A 26321-nucleotide genomic window follows, 5' to 3' on the forward strand; every position below is an offset into this window, starting at 1 on the left:
TTTTATATTTTTATGTATTTTATATTTAAAAATATTTTTAAAACTTTTTTATTAAAATAATAATATATTAATACCTGTTATTCTATTTAACGTTAAGTTAGTGATATGATGAATTTTAGACATTTTAAAAAATTGTGAAGAATTTAAGAAAAATGCGAAAAACTTATGGTGATTTAGACAATTGAAAGAAAAGAGAGCGAAACAGAGAGAAGAAGAGAGTTCGCATCTCCGCCCCACCGCCTCTCGCCTCACACGCCGAGTGTCCACCATCTGTCCTTTCACACGTGATCGGCATTCCCGCGTGTTAGCCCAAAACCGAATCAAAACCCCCCATTTACTTATTTCTATATTTCCGCATGCTTGAACTGGCCTCCCCTGACTCCGTTCTTCTTCCCTCACTCGAGCTCTCCTTCTCCGGCAGCGGCGACTGCTCCGATGAGCTCAGCTTGACCAGATATTCTCCTTCGATGCCAGCATCTTGACGACAATCGACAATGGTGTATTCAAGGTGCTCGCTACCAGCGGAGACACCCACTTGGGAGGAGAAGACTTCGACCATAGAGTGATGAACTACTTCATCAAGTTGATCAAGAAGAAGTATAAGAAGGACATCAGCAAGGACAACAAAGCTCTAGGAAAGCTCTGTTGGGAGTGCAAACGCTCCAAGCGAGCACTGAGCAGCTAGCACCAAGTCCGCGTCGAGATCGAATCCCTTTTGATGGCGTCGATTTCTCGGAGCCATTGACGAGGGCGAGATTTGAAGAGCTGAACATGGATTTGTTCAAGAAGACGACTGCAAAATCCATCTTCAGTACGATCCAGTTCCGAAGATTCGTCAATGACACGCTCCAAAAGGTGGTCGACGAGAAGCTTCTACCCCTGCTAGCTCGTGCGGCCAGGGAAGTCTCTACCCTTGATTTGCATGAACTGATCATGCGGTTCACCTTCGACGTCATTAACATTACCATCTCCGGCAAAGATTTGGGGGGTCTTTATAAAGATTTCCCTTCCGACGTGCTTTCGCAGGCCATTGATGATGATCAAGAAGCCATACTTTTCAGGCTTTCGACGCCAAAGCCTCTGTGGAGACTGCTGCAATGGTTGAGGGTTGGGCCAGAGAGGAAGTTAGCTAAGGCATGGGAAACGGCGGATGGCTGCATTGTGGATCTTATCTTGCACGAGAAAGAGCAGTTACTCAAGGGTATAGAAAGCGAAGCAAACTCAATTCTCTCCAACTACATCAGATCTTAGGGAGAAAACAGCAATTGGTCCAAGGCTAGGGTCATGTTCCTCAGGGTGCTGGAGTAGTTGGACGATAACCAGAGTGCGGAGGATGATTACGAAGAGAAGTTGAAGGACAGATGGCGGACGCTCGGCGTGTGGGGCGTTTGTGGGGCGAGAGGCGATGGGGTGGAGATGCGAACTCTCTTCTTCTCTCTCTGTTTCGCTCTCTTTTCTTTCAATTGTCCACCATAAGTTTTCCGCATTTCTCTAACCTCTCCACAACTTTTCAACTTTTCAAAATGTCTAAATCACTAATTTAAATAGACCAGGTGTTAAGGAAAAAAAAGAAAAGGTTTAAAAAATATTTTCAAATATAAAATACATAAAAACATAGAAATTATAAAAAATATAAAAATGTATAAAAATTGCAAATAAAATAAAAAAATATTTTTAAATTATAGAAACTAAAGAAATTGAAAAACAAAATCAGAAAATAAAAATTGTAGACAAATTATCAAAAATTATAGAAAAACACATAAATCACAAATAAATAATAAAAAATTTAAGAAAATTATAAATTGCAAAAAATAGAAAAATGTAAAAAACAAAAATTATAAAAAACATTGGAAATTATAACAAAACACTAAAAATGCAAAAAAAAAGACAGAAAATTAAAAACTGAAAAAGACAAAAAAACTCGAATAATATAAAGATTGGATAACGGTGCACCATTTTCCTCTAACTTGCCATTTAAGGGTAATTTGGTCATGAAAATTGTTATTTATGCTGGCGTGGAAGCCTCTATTAAGAAGCATTAATGGTGCACCAACGGAAAGTGAGTTTTGGAAAATAAAAACTTACTGACATAGTGAGTTTTAGACATTTTGAAAAGTTGTGGTGAGTTTAAGAGAAATGTTGAAAACTCATGGTGAATTTTAGAAAATTTCCCTTTTTTTCTTCTTCTCCTCCTCTTCTCTCTTCTATCTTCTATTCTTAGAAAATTCATGATATGTAAGTTATTGATACCCGTTGGATTGGAATAAGTAGTTAGCGTTGAACCGACATGGACCCTGGTTTCAAATTGTTGGAATCGGGCTACACTCAATCCATTTCCAGGTTAAGGGTTTATCTTACCTGAACCAATCGAATGACTGGTCTTAATTGGCCTTGGTGGAATCAGTCTTAGAACCCAACTTGCCTTGAAATAAATCTTAAAATATTTTTGAGGATGTGAAGATTTGAACCTCGGCATTCATGGTTATAAAGGTTATGATCTCACTTGACCATTAAGTTACTTAAATGATTTAGTAGGTGTTTAGCATCGTTGTTGGGAATGTTGTAAGCACCATTTTTGCTTTTTTTTTGTTTGGAAACAAAGTTGCTAGGTAAGATGTTTTCCAAGAAAACAGCACCGCCTTCTATTTGGTATCAATGGTTCATGTCCATTTTCCGTCCCAGTACCCATTATCTAGTGCTTCTCATGTGTATATGCTATCGTCCTCTAATTGATGATACAAAAATAACCATAATAGAAACTCTGACGACTAAAAACTGCAGTGGAAAGAAGTCTAGCCTCCAACAGCTAAAAACGACAGATGGTCTGAACACAGCAGCCTGACCTTGGCGATTCTAAAGAGAAGACAAAATGGTCTGAACATAGTAGCCTGACCTCTGGTGGGTGAAAACAATAAGAAGTCCGGCCTCCAAGGATGAGTTCGAAATTTACTACTGACTAGGAGAGCAATAACAATAGCCTGACCTCAACAGTTCCAAAGAGAAAGACAAATGGTTTGAACATAGCAACCTGACCTCCAGTATTTGAAAACGAAGAAGTTTGGCCTTCAATGGCTAAAAACAACAAAAGTCCGGCCTCTAGCAATGAGTTTGACGTCTGCTGCAGGCTGGGAGAGCAATAGCAATGGGAAGAAAACAAACCGTGTTAGGGTTTGTTTAACAGGTGAGAAACAAATTTTGTTGTGCATTGAGATGCACCATATCAGTTCAAAGTTGTGCCACATTAGATGCCAAGTAATCACCTCATCATGTCATTGTTAGTAGCAAGGGTAAGTAATTTGGGAAAATGTCAATTTTCTCATTACTTCCAACCATGTCTTCTCGATTTCCAAGGGATGGTCGTTTTGTCCCAATTTTTTGGAAAAACATAACCAGATGGCCTTCCATTGTTCCTAGCACCATTTTCTCTGATGTGACGCCTACATGGCACCGTTTTCTCAAAAAACGACACCGATGCCAAACACTGCCTTAATCATTTGTTTTTATTCTAATATTTGAATGTGTATAATAAGTAATGTAAAAAGTTAATATTTACAAAATTTAAATTATAGTGATAAGTTTTGAGCTATATATTAATATATTATAATAATCTACATACTGTATTACATAATTTATTAATAAAGATAACATAAGTTTTATACCATATATTATATTTATTGAAAATCAAGTTTTTCCTAAAAAAGAAAGAACTTTGTTTGAAGGGTGAGCAAAGAACAAACAAATTCTACGGGTTGACCCTAAAACCATGAAACCGCCAAGGCCAGAATGTAACCGACCCTTACATTCCAAGTTATGCCATGGTACCAAACTAAACTAACCCATGCTCACCCCTAGGAATAACCATTCTTAGTATCAAGATCTTCAAAACTATGGAATCAAAGGCCTAAACTTTTACCTACGTGTAAGATACAGTTGTTTGGTAGGAGTGCAAATAGTTGGATCGGATCGTAAATTAGAACATAGTATATTTGAATTTGATTCAATAAAAAATTTATATAATGCAAATTTGTCAGATTTTTCCCTCATTCGTATACTACTCAAATTATTTTTCAGATATTCTTTAGTAAAGATTCAATCGATTTAATTGAAAGAGTTCTGAATTGAATATCTAATGATCCAATTCAATCTGATTTCATTCAAACTAATCTGGTACAAATTTACCATGTAATTCAGCAATTTGGTCTAGCACAAATTTACTAAAGCCTCATATATTTTGCATTACTCGAGTAACGTGTTTCCCCGAGCAAATGATTCCTAGGAAAACATTGCTCAAGTACTCATAAATATAGCGTTTAGTTGGGCAAAATGTTACCCAAATAAGGCATAAGAATCCATGTGATTTGAGTTTTCAAAAGATGGTTTACCTAGGTAATTAACCAATACTCTCTTAAAAAATGTTTTCCATGGGCCCCATTGTACCAATGGCTAAGTGCAAGATTATTGCAATTCCATAGGATCCACCCATTTACCCCCCCCCCCCCCCCCCCCCCATTATCACCAATCTGATATACTACAAATTTTAAATAATTACCCAACATGAATATTACCATTAGTCTGACCTAATTACCTGTAGTGATCATGAATTAAATAATTACCCAACCTATAATCTATATGATCAATGGATCAAATTTACAAATGATTACCATGGACACTTAAATATTATCCATTTATCCAACTTGTATTATGTATGAACAATTGATCAAATTTAGAAATGAAAAGGACTATCACCATTGACACATAATTGATTATCCAACCTATAATTTGTATAGTCAATTTATCATAATTCGCAAATGAATATTATCACCATGGATAATTAACCAATTATTCAAATCAAACATAATTAACTATTAGGCTATGTTTTGTTTGAAGGAAAAAGTAGGGAAAAGAAAGGAAAGGGAGGAAAACCTTTACAAACCTTGTATAGATTTCCTTACATTTCCTTTCCTTTCCCTACCTTTTCCTTCAAACCAAACATGGCCTTAAAGTTCATCAAGTGTTCAACCACCATTATCATCTAATATCTTAACTCTAAAATTAATAAAATTATTACAAACCAACATGATCAAAGTTCAAGTTCTATTGTTCAAAAGATTCTAAATGATCAACAAAAATATCAAACTTTAAGTCCTTAAATAGACAAAGGATTAATCTTAGAAACATTGCATCCACTAAGTTCTAATGAGCAATGATCATCCATCTTAACAAACTCCTACAACAAAGAAGGAAATTCTTGACTTAGAAGTTAAAGTTGTAGAGAGAGGGATTTTGAGAGGAATTGACCATTTTTAAAAATTTGAAATATTAAAACCCTAGAAAATGTAAATTAATTACCACTTATATAGTCAATTGATCCAGAATCCCAACTTGATTTTAATTGATGAAACTTCTAAACCTACCAAATTGCTAGCTTGAGATACTTGAGCAAGTCTTCATCTTGTCTAAACTTGAATAAAGTTGATAATTAAGGACTAAAGAGTAAGAGAAAAAGCAAGAGAGTATGTACAAGGCTAATGTGGTTATGATGGTCTTTGCTCTAAAAATGTAAGTAGGTTGCAGGAGAAAGGGAATAACAAAAAGGTTTAGAAAGATAAAATGGTATCATAACATAAAGATGGTAGTGTGTCTTTTTTGTTGTACGGGACCCCTATTTATAAACAAAAAAGAGAGTTGGTTTTGCATGCACATTTACTAAAAGATCTAGAAATTCCACTTGTCTATTACGAATGTAGATCTTGAGGCCGTTAAGATGATGACATGTGTCATGCAACAATTCACAGAGCACACTACAAGAAAAACATATAGCTATAAACGCAAAAAAACATAGCTATAGGTCTATAGCTATGAACTAGTTACAATAAAAAAAAAGTAGCTACAGCCATGGTGGCTATAGGCAATAGTTATGGAAAATAGAATCCATAGCTAAAACTAACCTATAGGCTATAGCTACAATTTATATGTGCAATTTTAGCTATGATTTTTCAATTATCCATAGCTACAAAATTGACTTTATATCTATGGTTTATTTCATAACCGTAGCTAAATGTCACTTTTTAGTTATAGTTTTGAGATGTCTATAGCTATAAAATTTGGATCTATAGTTATGATTTTGAGATGTTCGTGGCTACAAATATGAATCTATTGCTATAGTTTAATTTGGTTGTAACTAAAAGTATAAATCTATAGCTATGGATTTAGGTTGTCCATAGCTAAAAACAAAAACCTATAGCTACGATTTAAGCAATTTATAGCAAAAATGAAGTATCATAGAGGAAAAATAGATGTATTGTGGAAGTTGCGAGGAGTATTCTTTTTGCTACCTATGCTTCTATGCAATTCTGGAGTGATGCATTTTTAACTACTACTTATCTTGTTATATGTATACCTTCCCGAGTATTGGGGTTAAAGTCTCATTTTGGTGTCCTCTTTCCTGGTGTTGAGGTTTTTTCTATTTTTCTATGGGTAATTGGTTATATGTGTTATGTCCACATTCTTAGTTCCAATAGACATAAGTGTGAACCCAAGGCTCAGAAGTGTATCTACCTTGGTTATACCTCCACACAGAAAAGGGTATTGTTATTTTGATCCCATTAGTGACTTTTGGCTTGTTTCCATGAATGTCACCTCTGTAGAGTCAGTTCCCTTTTATAGTCATCATTTTGAGGGGAAGAGTCCACTTAAATCGTTTTCTTCATCCCTTCCTTTGCCATCTCTGGTTGAGTCTTATGTTGAGCCTTCCACAGTTACTCTCATTCCCATGCAGAGTTCTTCTCCTTCTAAATCTCCTATTCTTGTTCCTCCCCCTCCTCCTACTAGTCCTATTTTTGCCACTCATCTTATTCTCTAGAGGTGGTACCAGTGACAAAAACAAAGGCAGGCACAAATTGTTCCCACATCTCCAGTTGAGTCTTGGATACTCCCGATTATTAAAGAGATGATAGGTTTAACATTTCTACCACCAACACCCTTGTTTTCAAACCTTGACCTTCCCATTGTTGTGAGAAAAGGTAAGTAAAAATGTACAACTCATTGTATTTCCAAACATGTTTCTTACAACCTGTTGCCCCCATCCTACTATTCCTTTTTAGCCTTCATTTCCTCTTAACCCATCTGAAAGTCAATGACCGAAGCCCTATCCAAACCAAAATGGAGGGATGATATAAGGGTGGAAATAGAAGCACTTTATTAAAATAATATGTAGGACATTATTGACTTGCCATATAGAAAGGAACCTGTTGGGTGTAAATGGGTTTATACCGTCAAGTGTCATCCTAATGGGTTGATTGAGAGATATAAGGCACACCTTGTTGCCAAGGGATATACCCAGGTATATGGGATAGATTTCACTAAGACCTTTTCTCTAGTTGCTAAAATGACTTTTGCAAGAGTTCTTTTATCTTTGGTAGTGAGCTATGATTGTCCCATTTATCAATTTGATGTTAAGAATGCATTCTTGAAGGTGACCTCACTAACAATCCATTTGGTTGTTGATAAAGGATGGAATGAGATGAGAAAGGATGTGATGGAAAGAGAATTTTTTTTTCTCAATTTTGTCACCTGTGTTTGGTTGCTGAGACCAGTTATCCTGCTAAATCTGTTTTCTAGTGTTTGATTGATGAGAAAATTTTACAGGATTGTTAGATCCATCCCAATTTGACAAATCCATGCATTCTTAAAATACTTGTTTTGGGGACGACGTGGCACAATAGTATTTGAACAATGAAACATGTGAGGTTGAAGAAACCAAAATCCTGGTTTCTAGAGAAGAAAGTATACATATTTCCTGCTCTTCTCAGTTTCATTTCGAGTTATTGGCACCTTAATCTAGAATTCTTATCAATATACTACAGCCAAAAACCAAAAAATTAATATCTCAATATGCCTGTAACCATTAAAAACTATCTTACAGTTCCACAAAGAAAACTAGAAAAACTAGAAAATTAATATGGTAGAAGAAATTATACCTAAACAAAGAATATGGTAAAAATTGGGTCGAACAAATACAATAAGGAAAAGAATCAGCTAAATATGTATTAGTGTTCAATAGAAAAATAAGAAACAGAGCAATAATAAACATCATTAACAGAGTAAGAGTCAATAGAAAAAAGAAAAAAAAAAAACTGTTGTAACCTTCAGTAGCTTAAAAAAAAAACTGAGATGACTTGAAACAGAGCAATAATAAACATCAAACATCAAACTGGAAGATTTGAACAATGAGTTCCCAACAATAAATCAAAAATCAAAAACTAAATATAATCACAATTATTGTAGATTTGGAACAAATAAAAAATAAAAAAATAACATTAATGAGTTCCCAACAACAAAAAAACGGAAGATCAGTTTCCCAACATAACACTAGAGAGTTTCTAACTACAAAAAACGGAAGATCTATTATAAACACAACAAAAAAGCCAGATATGATGAGTTCCAACGTTAAAATGAGAGATCTGGTGTTGAGATCTAGAATGATGGTGAGATGGCGCCGGAGATGCTAGATCTGGTGTTGGGATCTGGAGGGGGAACTCGCTCAACGAAAGAAGACGACGGTGAGATGAAGGGGGAACTCATAAAACAAACAAAGACAAAAACAATACAAAAAAGAACGAAAATCTCAAACGGATGCCAGATTTAAGCTAAAAGAAATCGCCAAAGAGATGACTATTGGACGGCGTGTAGGAAGAACACGACTGTCTTCAAGGTGCTCTTGATAATATTTTCTCACAAATGGCCAAATTTTCTTTTCCCACTGGGGTCTCACCATTTTGGTGCGACCCTGTGTATCGATTTTTGGGAACCCGTGTCCCACCTCTTTCTCTCTCAATCCCAGCTTTTCTTTCAAAACAAACACATGGAAAATAGAATATTCTTTAAAGATGCTTCCCATCCCATCTTTTTCTCAGCAACCAAATGGACCATAAAGGATTATATATCTCTCCCCCTAGCATGTATGGTGATGAGATGCAAGGCAATGTGTTTAAATCGAATAAGTCACTTTATAGTTTGAAGCAATCTCCACTGCTTGGTTTGACAGGTTTAGGGTTGCTCTTGTTCAGTTTGGATATACTAAGAGTTAATAAAATCATACCCTCTCTATTAAGAGGAGAAATACTTTTGTCACATTCCTTATTGTTTATGGATGATATTGTTGTTACTAGCAGTGATACACAAAAAGTCAATGATCTCAAGAAGTTCCTTAACTACGAATTTTAGATCAAAGATTTGGGGGAGTTGCAGTATTTTCTAGGCATTCAGGTTGCTAGATCTAAAGAAGGTGTCTTCATTTCTCAACAAAAATATGTGCTAGATCTTCTTACCGAGATTAGGAAACTTATGCTAAACCTACCTCTACCCTTATTGATGTGAATCATAAAATCTCAACTAGTGATGAAGAGCTTTTAGTTGACAAGGGAGTGTTTCGAAGATTGTTGGGGAAATTTCTTTATCTTTGTATGACTCGTTCGGACATTTAATATGCTGCCAATGTAAAAAGCCATTTCATCCATGCTCCTAGAGACACACAACTACGCTATCTTAAGGGAACTCTTGTGAAGGGTATACTATTTGGTAAACATGGTCATATGAAAGTAAAGGCATATACAAATGTTGATTGGGCAATAATGTTGATGATAGGTGGTCCACATTAGGTTATTGTGCTATGGTAGCTGGGAATATCCTGTTCATGGGCTGGGTAGCCTAATAGACCGACTTGGCTCGGCCCGATCAAAGTCGGGCTTGGACAGAATTTCAAGCCTGCGGGTTTGGACTCGGGCCTAAAACACCAGGCCCAGCCTTTTTTTGGGTTGGGCTTGGGCTTTCTCTAAAAAGCCAAGCCCAAGCCTGAACCCAACTTAATAATGTATTATATAATAAAAATACATTTTATATAATAAAAAATATATAATATATTTTTTCTTTATTCTTCTTCTTTTTTTTGCAAGTAAAATAGTGAGATATTTCATTATTTTTTAGGCTTTGAGGTCTTTTAATATAAATAAAACAAATTTTGATTGAATAAAAAAGAAAAAAGAAATCTTCTTCCAATTTTCTAGTTGGGCTAGGGCTTGGGCCTCAAGCTCAAGACCTAGGCTTGATGGTCGGGTTGGGTTAGGTCGGGCTCAAGCCTGAGTATACTCTAGTTGATACAGAGGCAAAACCTGGCTTGGCCTAACCCATGAACAGGTCTAGCTGGGAATATTGTTTCTTGAAGGAGTAAAAAGCAGACAATGGTTGCTAGATCTTCAGTTGAAGCAGGATATAGGGCTATGGCCCATGAGGTTTCTGAGTTGTTATGGCTTAGATCTCTTCTTGATGATATGAGACACATGACAAGCCACTGATGTTATATTGTGATAACCAGGCTATTATTAACATTGCTTACAACCCGGTTCAACATGGTCAATCTATGGTTATTAAAGTGGGTTTCTTTGCTAAAGATTAAGTAAGTGTTTGGAACCAATGTCGTTTCTTCGTAAAATGACACCACATTAGTGCCATGTCTGAAATCCATTTTTTTTTCGAAAATGCTTGATGTTTGGTTATGAGTTTTTCCAAATAAACATTTTCTTAGACCATGCTTTGGAAATTGGGAAAGGTGTGGCATAAGGAAATGCCCTTTTTGGTGTTTTCTTGTTTTTTAACTATTGCTAGCAACAATATGTTGACATGACATTGGAAAATGCCTATGTGGCAACAACACTAATGGTACCAAATAGAAAAAAAAAGAAAAAAAAAACGTTTTATGAGAAAATGACATGCCAATGCAACACCATTTGCTCAAAACATGCCCCTCTAGCATTGGTTTATAAGATGGGACGATTGGGTTTAGGCGTGGAACTTGGTGGGCACGCATTGGTCTATTGTCAAAATTTGAATGGCCCTAGGTAGGGGTGCAACTTGGGCGGGCCTAGCCTAAAATTTTATATGGGTTGAGTTTGGATTTTCGGTCCTTGGGCCGGGCTTGGGCTCAAGAAGTTAGGCTTTTTTATTTTTTGGGCTGGGCTTGGGCCTTCCCCTTAGGTAGCACGAACCTGGCTCGAGCCTGACCCAACTATACATATTTATACACACATATGTACATACTAGTAAGCATGTACATGCTTTGCACGTGGTAATTATAGATGATGATAATGATAGTAATAATGTATCCAAAAATTTCTATAAATATATTTTTATTTTTGTTTTTATATGTTCTTTGCTTTTTATTATTAATCGGATTCATATTACAAAATCTAAATCTGATTACATAAACATCTCATCTAAATATGTGATAATCAAATCGAGTTGTGAAGTTTCAAGCATCATTGATAGGTCTATTTACTTGGTTAGATTCTTTTTTTTAATATTTTATTTTATTTTGTTTTTTTTTTTTCTGTTCATTTATCAAAAAATATAAGATTTAAATAGATGGAATTGAATGAGGTGAAAAGTAGTAGTTCAATTTACAATTTCAACCTCACAATTAAATAGAGACTGAATTCAAAAATTAGTATTTTAGTCAAAAGAAAGTTCCGCAATCTTATTTATATTTTTAATAGTAGTGTAAATATAGAATTATAGATGTGTTCAATTTTTCTATATATATTTTTTTATATTTTTGTGTAAAAATAATTCCGTTATGTCACACTTACTTTTCTTTAATATGATAATTAATTAATATTATACATGTGTTTGATTTTCTTTTACAACATGTATGTATTTTTATATTTTATTAATTTTTATTAATTATTTATGACATTAAATGTTAATACATTTTTTACCCAAAAGTTGAACTATTGATTTTTGCCAAATAGTAAAAGAATTTCACTTTTAGTTAGTTATAAAGTATGTACTTCATTTTTATTATCAATAAAAATTATTTTTCATTACACTTATTTTTTAATTTGATTAATAAAAGTATCATAAATGTGTCTATTTTTTTATTTTTTGTAATTTTATATATTTATTTTCTATTTAAATTTTTTTACCTAAGTATGACTTCATAGGTTTATTGATTTGATTTGAATGGTTGAATTACTTATCCATTACTTGGATAAAGAATCTTTTTGTTTTTTAGCCAGTTTTAAAATATATGGGTTTATATTGTTAAAAATATTGATATAGATATATTTAGTAGCATTTATTAGTGAAAAATAAATTAAATATACGATTTAATAAGAGAAAACGGGAGTTAATACCTTTAAGTATAAGACTTAATGAAAGAGGATTAAATGAGGTAGAAAGTAGACCTGGCAAAAAGTTGACCCAACCCACGAACCCAACCCAACCCAACCCCAAAAAACAAGGTTATGATCTCATATTTAGCTACCCGAATGTGAAAATGACCCGACCCAACCCAACTCGAAAAAAACTGGGTTGGGTTAGGTTGGGTCATGGGTCAACCTGCTGACCCGATTGTCAAGTCTAATTGGGATTATTTATGCATAGTTAGAAGTTTCGAGTCTTTCATTTTTTCTATTTAGTCTTTACTTTTTATTGTTTACTCTTTAAATTGTTAAATGTTTATGTTTTTTATTTTATATTTGGAAATTTAAGGTTAATTCTTTTAATTTTGATATTTTTCATGTAAATTGTCTTTATTTTTTTTAAATTTCAATTATTTTTTGGGATGACCCGAATTGACCCATGGGTCAACCCTAACCCGAACATTTAGGGTTAAAGTTTAGCATTTGACAACCCATCTGAAATCCAACCCAACCCGAAATCAACCCGAATTACCTTGACCCAACCCACCCAACCCAATTGCTAGGTCTCGTAGAAAGTAATAATTGAAGTTACATTTTCAATGCTTACAATTAGAAATGTAATAAATAGACAAATATGAGCATTTTAGTAGTCATCAAAAGTTGGCATTAAAGCTGTAATAAAATGACTTTCATACCCTTTATCAAACAAAGAAATAAAGGGTAATTTAGTCTAAAAAAACTTCCACTCTACATCTACACTTTTATATATAGTATAGATTTTTTTTTTGTTTATTTATCAAAAAAATGTAAGATTTAAATAGAGGGAATTGAATGAAGTGAAAAGTAGTAGTTTAATTTACAATTTAAATCTTATAATTAAATAGGGACTAAATTCAAAAATGAGTATTTTAGCCAATGTTTTCAAAATCGGATTAGATCAGATAGTCAAACTGTTTTGGCCCGGGAGCTGGTCAAGTCATCGATTTTATTTTGGCCATGAACCGCTATTTTACAAAAAAAAAAAAAAAACGTTGAAATGGTTAAGGAACTATTGATCAGGAAGTTTAACTGTTAAAACATTCGACCCGGTTAACAATTCTCGAGTTGCTTTCAATTCCAATTTTTTTATTTATTTTAAAATAAAAATTAGAAAATAAAAAAATGACAAAAGAAACTTTCATATCTTTAAATCTTGTTCAATTGTTCCCAATGGCCAAAATTAGTTAGGGTTTTTAGTTATTCCATTTTGATTTTGAGTTTTCTCATTTCTGTGATTCTTTTTAAATTATAACAACAAAAAAATTGCAACTCTAATGACAAAGTTGAAAATTTGATGCAGAAGATGCGAGATCAAACACTAATCTTATATTAAAATATGAGATACACCAATGATTCAAATGATTTGAGAAAGATTTAGAAAGATGAGAGAGATGTAAGAAGAGGGTAAGCGATGTTGTAGCGATAGTTGAACTGTTGACTCGGAAACCAGAAGCCAAAGTGGTTCTGTTTTTGGGCCGGTTTTTAAAACATTGATTTTAACCAAAAGAATGTTCCACAATCTTATTTATATTTTTAATAATAGTATAAATATAGAATTATAGATGTGTTCAAATTTTTGTATATTTATTTTATGTTTTTGTGTAAAAATAATTCTGATATGTCACATTTACTTTTTGTTTAATATGATAATTAATTAATATTATACATGTGCCTAAATGTTTTAATGTTTTTTTGTATTTATATTTTATTAATTTTTATTTGTATTTATGACATTAAATATTGATACATTTGACCCAAAAGTTGAATTATTGATATTTGCCAAATAGTAAAAGAATTTCATTTTTGGTGAGTTCTAAAGTATGTATTTCATTTCCACTATCAATAAAAGTAATTCTTTTTATTACACTTTTTTTTTTAATTTGCTTAATAAAAGTATCATAAATGTGTCTAATTTTTTCTATATTTATTTATATTTAAAAATTTTTAATACCTAACTATGACTTCATAGGTTTATGAATTTTATTCGAATAGTTGAATTACTTAGCCATCACTTTTATATATAGTATATGTATGTAAATTTTGCATACATATTTACATATATACATACATATTTGTATATATATACATATTTTGCATACATATTTACAAATATACATAAATATATGTATAATTTCAGAATGAGTTCATTGACCAACTTGAGCCCTAATCCAATCCGAGTGCATCAAATTATATTGCGAGCTGGGCTTGGGTTGGGAAGATTGGGCTTGACCTCAAGCTTGGGCCTTTAGCCCAAATTTTCAGGTCAGGCTTGGGTTGGCCATAAATCCAACTCAACCCGCCCGACTTGCACCCCTTTCCCTAGGGCCTAAGTTTGATGCAGTGTAAAATTTTAACTTCGACGAATAGGGATGTTTTTTTTTGCTTGAAGGATAAATTTTGGGATTCTACAACCTGTACGAGTATGAGTAGGTACAATATTAGGCTAAGTTTTGGGATTCTACAACCTGTCCTATTGTTGGATTGCATATAAACTTTAATATTATGTGTTGAATTTAATAATCTTTTGGATTTTATGCGAAGAATTATTGATAATTTATATGCCTTTTTACATGTCTTAATCAAATAATTAGGAATTTTGTAATTTATTTATATTATTTTACTTATTTATTGCTTATATATGATAAAAAATAATAGAAAATTAAATACGGATTCTAAACCTAACCCACCCCTATCTTTGAATGCCACATGAACAGGATTAGAAAGAATTATGCATTTTCATGAAATAAAAGGGTTTGCATTCTCAAAATCCAAACCCACTACGGATTTTTTGAGCGGGTGCAGATGGAAGTTGGCCCGGATTTAGAATTAGGGTTGGTGGTTCAGAAGTCCTCGTTGAGCTAGCCGGCTAGGGTTGACGTCTACCCGACCAAACCTGGCCCGACTTGCATCCCCTATATATGTTCATCCTCGACGTCTCAACTCAAACCCTAGAAAGCTTGAACGGCCGCGGCAGAACAGACGCCCCGTCTCGTCCAGGTTTCTCTCTATACCTCTCTCACGCCATCTTGAATTCTATTCTATTGCAGGTCTAGGGAGCAAAGTTCAATTCTTTTGAAATTACATGCGTCTATATGAGTATCTTTTCGTCACTTCTGTGTACAAATTTGATTCAATGTCGATACTAGTCTAGACAGTTTAGTTTCTTTTGTTTTGGTTACTTTGGGGCTTGACTGTGTAGGTACCCATCTAAATCATTCACTATTTACTGTTCTTTTCCCCAATTTTCATCTTCATTTTGGCTCTCATTGCTTTTGGATCAATGCGAATGCTTGTCTTGCTCGAAATCATTCATCATTTGTTCAAAAACATTTCTCACGTTCGAATATCAGGTGTTAAGAAAGGTAGAGTTAGCTACCGTGAAATCAGGGTTCCACTGCAAACGGGGCATTTCATGAAATATGAGGGCCTGCGCATAGTTCAATGGATTCTGGATATATTCATTTGCCAAATAGTGCTTGAAATCTCTCGTAGTACAAGTAAAATACTTGTTATCTGTTTGGTTCATTTGTTTCCCTCTTATCGTTTCCTGTACAATTGGACTGTGATCCATGAGGTCATACGCTTAAAGCATTTTAAATAAATAAGGAAAATATGCCACTGTATCCTACGTTTCTTTATGGGCTTCAGAGTTTCCACCAGTTGATATAATGCATAGGTGAATTTTTTTTTTTTGATAAATGCATAGCTGAGATTTCTTTCGGAATCCTTGCAGTTTGGTAGACTAAGTATTGTATTCTGGTTGTGTTTTGCCAGGTTTGACTACTTCGGGTGGAGGGAGTTGCTTTAGTTACCAATGGCGCCTCCTGCTAAAGGTAGGAACGTGCCTGTTTCATATTCTTGAAGTAAGAGGATGGTTGGGCTTGTAGATTTTCTTTAGTCACTACCTGCCCTAGAATATCTTGTCTTTATTATGAATTCATTTTAGTTTTAAGAGTTATGACTAGGAAAACTGGGGAGACTATGTTTTCCCAATCGAGTGCTTTATATTTTTGACCATATGGCATTTCCTTACTATTTGATGGATACTGTCTGGTTAATATGTCCCATCATGTATTGATATTGTGTGTGTTTTGTTTTGATTTTTGACACTACTTCTCATTCTTAGATCATTCAGCTGTTCTTTCTCCTCTTTCTGGACTATGGAGAACAACAAGGGATATTTGATGGTTATAATCATCTGATTATTTAGGCTTCTTTTAGTTTCAAGATCATAGTCAATCCCATAAAATGTTTAATGTTGAACTTCCAAATCCTGACTCAACTCTCATGCGCACCCTGTGTAGATTACAAGTACAAGATAATTTTATGCCATCAAGTATAAGGGAAGTTTCTTAAAACAAAAATATGATATCTACCACAAAAAATGCATTAAGATTTTGATAAATATTTTCTTTAGTGACATTTGATGATATGTGACACCATGAGAACTACAAAATTTAGCAAATTTTAAAGCTTTAAAGGGGATGGATAAAACATTAATGTAAAAGCAACTTCCTTTTTCCTGATTTGGAAGTTTCTTTCATCTTCCTACCCAACATGGAAAACTGTTGGCTATAGCGTATGCCATTTCTTCTTTCTCTGGTCGTCTGCTACTGGTTCTGTATCAAGTTAATCTGTTGAGAAGAAATAGGGCAATGGCCAATTAGTCATTTTTTGGAGCCTACCACTGATACAGTGATACTAAATGTCTGTAGTGCTATATTCATATGTAATTACCATTCAAAATAAGTTTCTTCCAAGCATACAATATAAAAATACAATGTGGGGTTTATAGACATGCATAAATAATAGTATACTGTGAATATAAATAATAGATGAAAATATCAATATTTGACCAAGCTCATCTCTAACTTTTAAGTTTGGCAATTCTCTGACACATGATTGTGGTTGGGGAGATAATTAGTAATCACGTTTATTATTAATATCTGCAGGAGCTTGTAAAACTTCTCTCATGGGTGGGCTGGATGCTCAATCCTCTGAAGTACCCACCGTTTTAACCTTTATAGACTTTGAGGTGCACAGGGTTGAAGTCTGGCCTTAATCAACTTAAAATCCTTGAAAAAGATTTGACAACTAGCAATGATTTATCTTCTGAAATCTCTTTTATTTTCTCATGCCATGTCAAATCTTAGCAATGCATTTTTCTCTTTGTTTGCAATCTATAGTTTAAGAATTTGTCTCTTGCACAGCTGCCACCACTAAGAAGGCTGATCCCAAGGCACAGGCCTTGAAGGCTGCCAAAGCCGTGAAATCAGGTGCTTCATCCATAAAGAAGAAGACAAAGAAGATTAGAACATCAGTTACATTTCATCGGCCAAAGACATTGAAGAAGGACAGGAACCCTAAGTACCCTCGCCTTAGTGCACCACCAAGGAACAAGCTTGACCATTATCAAATACTCAAATATCCCCTAACGACAGAATCTGCAATGAAGAAAATTGAAGACAACAACACACTGGTTTTCATTGTTGATATCCGTGCAGATAAGAAGAAGATAAAGGCTGCAGTGAAGAAGATGTATGACATTCAGACCAAGAAAGTGAATACCTTGATCAGGTTAGCTATCATTTTTACAATGTACTCTGTTTTTCCCTCTTCACTTATTTATGTATTTATAATTATTTGAATAAACTTTAAGTTGACTTTGTTGATATTTTCGCATTAACAATGTTTCATGATAATTTAATAAGGATTTTTTTTTTCTGTTTTCCCAAGTTTCAATGCTGTTGCTAGAATTTGGACTTTGGCTGCATAAATTAACTATTTAAAAATCATTAAAAATATTGATTTTTACTGTGCATGATTTTCTTTTTTCATTTTTTTATGATATGATTTTGCAGGCCCTATTTATCCAAGTACTTGTGTGATATTTCTTAGTGCGATTATGGCATATATAAAGACTGTATTATTTCCATTCTTCAGGCAAATTAGTGGTTTGTATTCATTCTGATTATTCTTGTGGTTTCAGGCCTGATGGGACTAAGAAGGCATATGTGAGGTTGACACCTGATTATGATGCACTGGATGTGGCAAACAAGATCGGTATAATCTAAGTATTTTTTTTTCTATCTTTCCATCCTTTGTTAAAGATTTGTTTTGATTTAAGAAATTCTAGTGATTTTGAGAGCAGTTTTGTTTGAATTGCCTAGTATACAGATGGAACTACATTTTTTCTATTTTAGCCTTCTTGATTTAGTATTTTTCCTCTGAATGATATGGTATTTTTCCTCTGCTATTAAAGTACCCGATCTGTTCGTAGCCCCACCTGGGGAATCTAGTTTTGAGTTCGGTACTGTGGAAATTTTGTGGGTTTTTTCTTTCAATCCACTTCAGTCAAAGACTGTTCCTTTGAGGGTGTAGTTCAGTTTCAGTCTGATCTACACTATAGACTATATACCGTGGATTGTGCTGGGCTATATCACAGTTTAACATGCCACTGTATATTGAATGAATGACCAAGTTATTTATTTCTGTGAATAAAGTTATAAAACCATGTTTCATATTTGATCTATAATGTTGGATTAAACTCTGCTATGTCACAATTTCTATGGTTTCAACCACACCAATGGGACCAATCGAGATTGGCATGTTAGCTGGGTACATTTTTCATCTAATTTATTAGACTTTAGGCCCTACTATTAAGGCCCTGTTCGTTTTTTGGGGAAATAAGAGGGGGGAGGTGGTCAACGCAAAAGTAATTCCTACTGACCGATTTACAGTTTGTTTTTATGGAAGTATTAACACCTTTTAGATGGGTAACCTTTACATCTTTAGTAATGTTTACAAAACATAATGGGATGAGTTTGCTATTTTATTTTTCATCATTTGACTTCACTGGAATTGAAAGAACAAGGGTAAGTGTTGCTCAAGAAAGTGAAACATTTGAAAAACGATCGAGGCCTAAAGGCCTAAATGATAAACATTGCCATACTGTTAAAATGGCCAATGACTCGTGTATCATGGGAATGGATTTAATTGCTGCAATTTTATTTTATGACCAATGCGGTACGATATGTATCAACGATTTGAGTGGTTAATTTAAACCAACCTACCTACGCAATGCGTTGATGATTCATCATTCATATTAGGAATCAATAACGCAACGTGTTTATGATCCATCATTCATGTTCGGACGTAATAAACTTGTATGCATGTTATTGGATAAATCATTTAGAACTGAACCGTAGTAAACCTTCATATGACATGGTTTAGGATTTCCTCCGGTTTCATGTGGTAGCTAAACTATTGCACCATGGGACACTGAAATTATTTTTTGTAACTCTATAGTATAGAAAAGTTGCACGAATTTCAAAAATGAATCAAAACAATCTGGTTTGAAAATAAATTGGTTGTTAGTTTCAAAATTGAAACTAAAACTAAGAACATGTTTTAAATAAAATCAACATTTGCACTGTTTCCAAATTTGATTCGAGTACTTTAACAGACGTAAAAATACAAGATTTAGCTTCACATGCAACCCATTATTTTCTTCTGTCTTAATCTTTTTGATCAAGCCAATAAGTTGGAAACTTCTTCTGGCATAACTAAATTATATCCTCAGCCATATGATGTTGATCTGATCCATCTTTGCCCAGCTTCAATGTTACAAAGGCGCAAGGCAACTCTCCTCACCTCTCATTTAGCCTTGCCACCAGCCCACCTCAGCCACTTCTAGGCTGGCTGTCGATGGACTAGATATTGATCCAATCCAACCCAGTCCAATATGAGTCTCCATCATAGATGGACTAGCCAATCCAATAAATAAAGTCTAAATTGGTTAGGTTCGATATGTCTTATTGGACTATCCAATCTGTTCGAATTGGTCTCAACTCTGATTGAATCCAATTAAAACCCGGCCCATTAAGACTCTGTTCCTATCTTTTGTCAATGAATTGAATATTGGTTTAATCTGCTCCAATCCAATATAAATCTATTACAGATGAATCAGCTCCAATCCATCCAATAAATACATTTTTTTTTAAACGACAAAATTTAATTAAAACTAAAACAAAGAGAAATTACATAAATAAAGTTCCAACCATCTAGGTAGACAATGCCACCAACATCTGTCCCCAACAGAAAATTTTGCCCTCTACGCTACAGAGAATGGGCAGCTAAAGTAACTTTTCTATTTCTATATACAATTTTTTTGATAGATCAGAAGGTGTTATACAAAACGGGGTAGCAACATGGTTTTTAAAACCGATCCGGAGACCGAACCGGTCAGGGGTCTGGTTATAGGGACAAATGGTTCAACTGTTCAAATCGAATGGTTGGTTTGTTCTGACAAAAAAAATGGTCAAAATGGTTCAAACGGTTAACCGTCCGAATTAGTGGTTTGCTGACCAAAATCAACGGTTTTTAAAAAAATTCCGATTTTAGGGAAAACCAAAACCGATCACCTGACTGATTCCCAGTTTTTCCAGTCCGGTCCAGTTTTGAAAACCATAAATAACACAACCCCAAACATCAGAAAAACAAATAAGTGAAATTTAGATACCACAACAAACAGTTCAAACTAACTCTATCGCCAGATATATTATTATACGCATGACGAAATGTGATACCTGAACTTAAGCAAGCGCAAACACAATGACACTCCTCAATGATATTCTTCAATCTTCAAGACGGGTCAACAGTAAAGCAGTTGATCGATGACGAGCTTTGACTACAGACAGATTTTAGCTAAGTCTTATTCAATAAATACTTTGGACCATTAAATTTAGATAAATCCAATTTAATATGTCTTATTGGACGGCCCAATCCATTCAAATTGATTTTGATTTAGACAGAATCCAGCCCAAACACAACCCATTGACACCCCTACCTCCAAGGCCCCAGGGAGATTCTCCACCTCCCTCCAAGTAGCTAATGTTTTCACCTCGAAATATAATTAACGATGTCCTTGGCCTTGTTGAAACCACTCACAAATGGTTTCAACAAAAGCATTGTCTTCATCACTCACCATATAGAAGGAATGACAGATAATAAATCATTATCATCTATCACCTACTCATTCCGCAAAACTTTCTCAAAATAAACCCGCTTCCCATTCTCATCTCTTATTCTATGAATAAAGTCTCACCAAAGTATGAAAGCTTTGGATTTTCTATCTTCTTCTAAAAGCCATCTCACATAAAAACTGATCCTTTCTTCTCTCTTACAACCCACCGAGACTCTGGTAACTTGCAAGTGAGTCAGTTGATCTACTTCCCACACATCATCCTCTGCATCACAAATACTTTAGGCTATGTTTAGTTTGAAGGAAAAAATAGGGAAAAGAAAGGGAAGGAAACCTTTACAAATCTTGTATAGATTTTCCTATCTTTCCTTTTCATTTCCTACCTTTTCCTTCAAATCAAACATGGCCTGATATAATATTAATTAACATTATATATATGTATAATTTTTAAAAAGGGGTTCCCAAAGACACCTGTAAACGGATGTATGGGAAACCAAAAGATACAATATGATATTCTCGGTATCGGGTTCTCATATTGAAAATTTGATCCTTGTAGTATATTAATATTACAATATTGTAATTATAATAGTATATATATTTACTATTACTAAAGTGTAGTAAAAGTAGTCATATTAATGTATTCAGTTCAATTGAGCAATAACCCCTAACCAAGGTTTTTAAAATCGAACCGCATAACAAACCGTTCAGGGGCCCGGTTCCCAGGTCAAATGGTTCAACCATTTGAACCAAATAGATGATCCGTTCTGACAAACAAATAAGAAACGGCCAAAAATCATTGGATAGTACGAACGGTTTGACCACTTGGGCCAACGATTAACTGACCAAATCAACAGTTTTTTACCAAAAGACAGTTCTGAGGTAAAACAGAACCGATCAGGTGACCGGTTCCTGGTTTTTCAAACCATGCCCCTAACACAGCCTTCTGCATCTTGAGAAGAAGTCTTACAATATTTTAGATCCAACCTAAGCAGACTTGTGGTGCAGGAAGTGGTAAAAAGCCGTTGAGTCACCAACAGCTTTTTGAATGCCAACCAAAATGAGAAGGGGTCTATCCCCCAACTTTAGAAAACCTCTACATTCTCTCTACAGTACTGCCACATTTTCAACCTCCAAATTTCCCAAAACTTGCATGAATCCAAGCCCTTCTGTTTTGCTTTAACCTCTTTGCCATGCTCCGAGCTGAGGTAGTCTTGATATGGGTCTCTTGTTCAGTACTACTGCTCTCCGGCCATCTAACACAGGGAATTGGAGTGAATTGGGGGAATATCATGTCCCAACCCTTACACCCAACCACTGTTGTCCGAATGCTTAAGGATAATGGGATTAAGAAGGTGAAGTTGTTTGATTCAGATTATCGGACTGTTAGTTCCTTGGCAGGGAGTGGTATCCAAGTCATGGTGGCAATACCGAATGATCAGCTTCAACTATTTAGCAATGACTATGATAGCGCCAAGTACTGGGTGGAAGAGAATATCACATCACACTTGTACAAGGGAGGCGTTGATATCAAGTAATTCATCAACGAATAGGCCAGCTTCCTGCTTCCTACCATCTCTACATTAATTCAATTCCTCTCTAGATCTCCACCCCTAACCCTAACCCAGCTAGAATTATATTAAGCAATTCTGGGTTGTTTCATCCTCTCTCACGTTCCTTAATTTACAGGTACGTTGCAATTGGAAATGAACCATTCCTCAAGAGTTATCATGGTGTTTTCACCAGACATACTTTCCCAACATTGAAGAACATCCAGAGAGCCCTGGACGAGGCCGGCGTTGGGAATAAGATCAAAGCTACCATCCCCCTAAACGCAGACGTCTATGACTCTTCAACAGGGAAGCCATCAGGTGGGAGCTTCCGTAAGGACATAAGGGAGGTCATGACCAAAATAGTCAAGCACCTCAACAAGAACAAAGCACCCTTTGTTGTCAACATCTACCCTTTCCTTAGCCTCTACGCCAACGACAACTTTCCCATGGAGTTTGCTTTCTTTGAAGGTGGGAGTAAACCAATCTACGACAATGGCGTCAAGTACACCAACGTCCTCGATGCCAACCACGACACACTTGTCTGGTCGTTGAGGAAGGCCGGCGTCCCCAAGCTGAAGATCATCATCGGCGAGATTGGATGGCCGACGGACGGAGACAAGAATGCCAATGTGCGCTATGCAAAGAGATTCTACGATGGCCTGTTTAAGAGGTTGGCGAGCGACAAGGGCACCCCACTGAGGGCCGGGCGGATGGACATATACCTGTTCAGTCTTTTTGACGAGAACCAGAAGAGTGTTTTACCAGGGTTTTTCGAGCGACACTGGGGCATCTTCCGGTATGACGGCAAGCCGAAGTTCCGAATGGATTTCTCCGGTGAAGGACACGATAAGCTCCTTGTGGCTGCAAAAGGGGTGAAGTACTTGCCAAGACAGTGGTGTGTATTCGATAGGGAGATCAAGAACATGAGTCGGGTTCCGGCCAACATGGACTTCGCCTGCAACTACGCAGACTGTACGCCTCTTGTCAATGGAGGGTCATGTAGTGGTTTGGACATTAAATGGAAAACATCGTATGCATTCAATATTTATTTCCAAATGCAAAACCAGGCAATGGATGCCTGTGACTTCCAGGGATTGGCGATTCTAACAACCAAGAATGTCTCTCGAGGGTCTTGCCTATTCCCGGTGCAGATAGTGAGTGCTGGTGAGAGACTCAAATTTGGGTCTATGCTGACATTGTTATTGATGATGATTATGTTCACGTTATTGTTATTGTAGGAGGAGAGACAATTCAATGGGGATTGGAGAAATGTCAACCAGTTAGTTTTTGGGTTCTTGTGGTGACGTTTCTGATTCTCATTTTTAGAAATTCTCATAGTTTAAATGCCTTCATTAATTTGTCGTGGGCTGAGCCTTCTATGGTATGCATTATTTTGTGTTAATGACAATATGATGCGTTTAGTAGGTTTATGGCGCAGTTTGTAAAACAAATCACGTTCAGAGAAGTTTCAAAGAAAAGAATCAAAGCAGAAAATAACAAGAACAATTATTCACCGAATAATTAAGAGAAAATCAATAAAACCTTATCTAGCTTTGCCCTACCTACTCTTTATATAAAATTCTTTATAGCTTTATGTCTCTTACAAGAATGCCAATGTGCGCTATGCAAAGAGATTCTACGATGGCCTGTTTAAGAGGTTGGCGAGCGACAAGGGCACCCCACTGAGGGCCGGGCGGATGGACATATACCTGTTCAGTCTTTTTGACGAGAACCAGAAGAGTGTTTTACCAGGGTTTTTCGAGCGACACTGGGGCATCTTCCGGTATGACGGCAAGCCGAAGTTCCGAATGGATTTCTCCGGTGAAGGACACGATAAGCTCCTTGTGGCTGCAAAAGGGGTGAAGTACTTGCCAAGACAGTGGTGTGTATTCGATAGGGAGATCAAGAACATGAGTCGGGTTCCGGCCAACATGGACTTCGCCTGCAACTACGCAGACTGTACGCCTCTTGTCAATGGAGGGTCATGTAGTGGTTTGGACATTAAATGGAAAACATCGTATGCATTCAATATTTATTTCCAAATGCAAAACCAGGCAATGGATGCCTGTGACTTCCAGGGATTGGCGATTCTAACAACCAAGAATGTCTCTCGAGGGTCTTGCCTATTCCCGGTGCAGATAGTGAGTGCTGGTGAGAGACTCAAATTTGGGTCTATGCTGACATTGTTATTGATGATGATTATGTTCACGTTATTGTTATTGTAGGAGGAGAGACAATTCAATGGGGATTGGAGAAATGTCAACCAGTTAGTTTTTGGGTTCTTGTGGTGACGTTTCTGATTCTCATTTTTAGAAATTCTCATAGTTTAAATGCCTTCATTAATTTGTCGTGGGCTGAGCCTTCTATGGTATGCATTATTTTGTGTTAATGACAATATGATGCGTTTAGTAGGTTTATGGCGCAGTTTGTAAAACAAATCACGTTCAGAGAAGTTTCAAAGAAAAGAATCAAAGCAGAAAATAACAAGAACAATTATTCACCGAATAATTAAGAGAAAATCAATAAAACCTTATCTAGCTTTGCCCTACCTACTCTTTATATAAAATTCTTTATAGCTTTATGTCTCTTACAAGAAAGTTTTCTAATCTAATTGAATATTACTCCTTATTAGAGTCCCACTAAATCTCAAAAAGAAAGTCCTAAGTGAAGACAAATTCAAAAATTCTGCTTAACACTAACTTTGCCCTACCTACTCTTTATATAAAATTCTTTACAGCTTTATGTCTCTTACAAGAAAGTTTTCTAATCTAATTGAATATTACTCCTTATTAGAGTCCCACTAAATCTCAAAAAAAAAGTCCTAAGTGAAGACAAATTCAAAAATCCCGCTTAACACTAACTTGGCAAATACGAACTAAGATGAAAATTCTAAGATGATGCTAACTTAGTAAAAATGAACTAAGATGGATTGTCGAACCATGTTTACTTAGCTGGTTCGAATCCTGTACTGCATCAATCTAACTATATATAAACACTCTTGCCAAATCCTACTTAATGTCAAAAATGCATATAATATTTTATTATACAGCCTAAGCACTTAGATTATTAAAAAAATTAATATGGTCTCAACTTCCCAGGAAAACTATATGCAAAATAACCTATGGTAGAAATAAAGGAAACTACATATATCCTTTTTTATCCTTAAAATCTATCGTCCAAGTTATTAATTTCCCAAATCAGATATTATAATGGAGAAAAGGAATAGATTTACAAGATGAAATTGGTTTATTTTTAAAATATACAATGAGATAACATTAATTAATATTAAAGCTTGTATATCGCTTGCCTTTTTACATTTTAAAAAATTATGTCTACTCAGTTTTACAGAATAAGAACAAAATGCCCAGGTATGGCTATGGATAGGCACAGATAAGGAAAAAACTTTTCAATCCGTTTCTTGCATCCAGTTGCATGGCTTCTTGAAAAAATACAGGTGATGACTGATGAGGTTATAGTTGAAGAATTCAATGACGTACATTGGATTCCAACACCCAACAAATCATGAATATTGCCGGTTTTCCAATAGAATTA

At 35.2% G+C, this 26321-nt stretch overlaps 3 protein-coding genes and 1 pseudogene across 3 annotated transcripts; all 4 read left to right on the plus strand.

Moving 5' to 3' along the window:
* Nucleotides 1–771: 771 nt before the first annotated feature.
* LOC148789807 (cytochrome P450 86B1-like) lies at nucleotides 772–1251 on the plus strand. The gene has a single exon (XM_088893778.1). It carries the CDS (start codon nucleotides 772–774, stop codon nucleotides 1249–1251), a length of 480 nt encoding a protein of 159 aa, XP_088749904.1.
* Nucleotides 1252–15012: 13761 nt separating this feature from the next.
* LOC104586697 (large ribosomal subunit protein uL23) lies at nucleotides 15013–18534 on the plus strand. Its single transcript, XM_010244009.3, has 4 exons — nucleotides 15013–15233; nucleotides 16011–16069; nucleotides 17447–17813; nucleotides 18226–18534. Exons 2-4 carry the CDS (start codon nucleotides 16051–16053, stop codon nucleotides 18308–18310), a joined length of 471 nt encoding a protein of 156 aa, XP_010242311.1. The 5' UTR covers nucleotides 15013–15233; nucleotides 16011–16050; the 3' UTR covers nucleotides 18311–18534.
* A 3795-nt stretch (nucleotides 18535–22329) lies between these two features.
* Nucleotides 22330–24111, plus strand: LOC104586713 (glucan endo-1,3-beta-glucosidase 8-like). Its single transcript, XM_010244024.2, has 2 exons — nucleotides 22330–22750; nucleotides 22906–24111. The coding sequence occupies exons 1-2, from the start codon at nucleotides 22410–22412 to the stop codon at nucleotides 24005–24007; spliced, it is 1443 nt and encodes a 480-aa protein (XP_010242326.1). The 5' UTR covers nucleotides 22330–22409; the 3' UTR covers nucleotides 24008–24111.
* Nucleotides 24112–24466: 355 nt separating this feature from the next.
* On the plus strand, nucleotides 24467–25060 carry LOC148789808 (glucan endo-1,3-beta-glucosidase 8 pseudogene; annotated as a pseudogene).
* The last annotated feature ends 1261 nt before the right edge of the window (nucleotides 25061–26321 follow it).

Source organism: Nelumbo nucifera, chromosome 8 (genome assembly GCF_055504915.1).
Source record: "Nelumbo nucifera cultivar China Antique chromosome 8, China Antique-T2T, whole genome shotgun sequence".
Taxonomy (NCBI): Eukaryota; Viridiplantae; Streptophyta; class Magnoliopsida; order Proteales; family Nelumbonaceae; genus Nelumbo; species Nelumbo nucifera.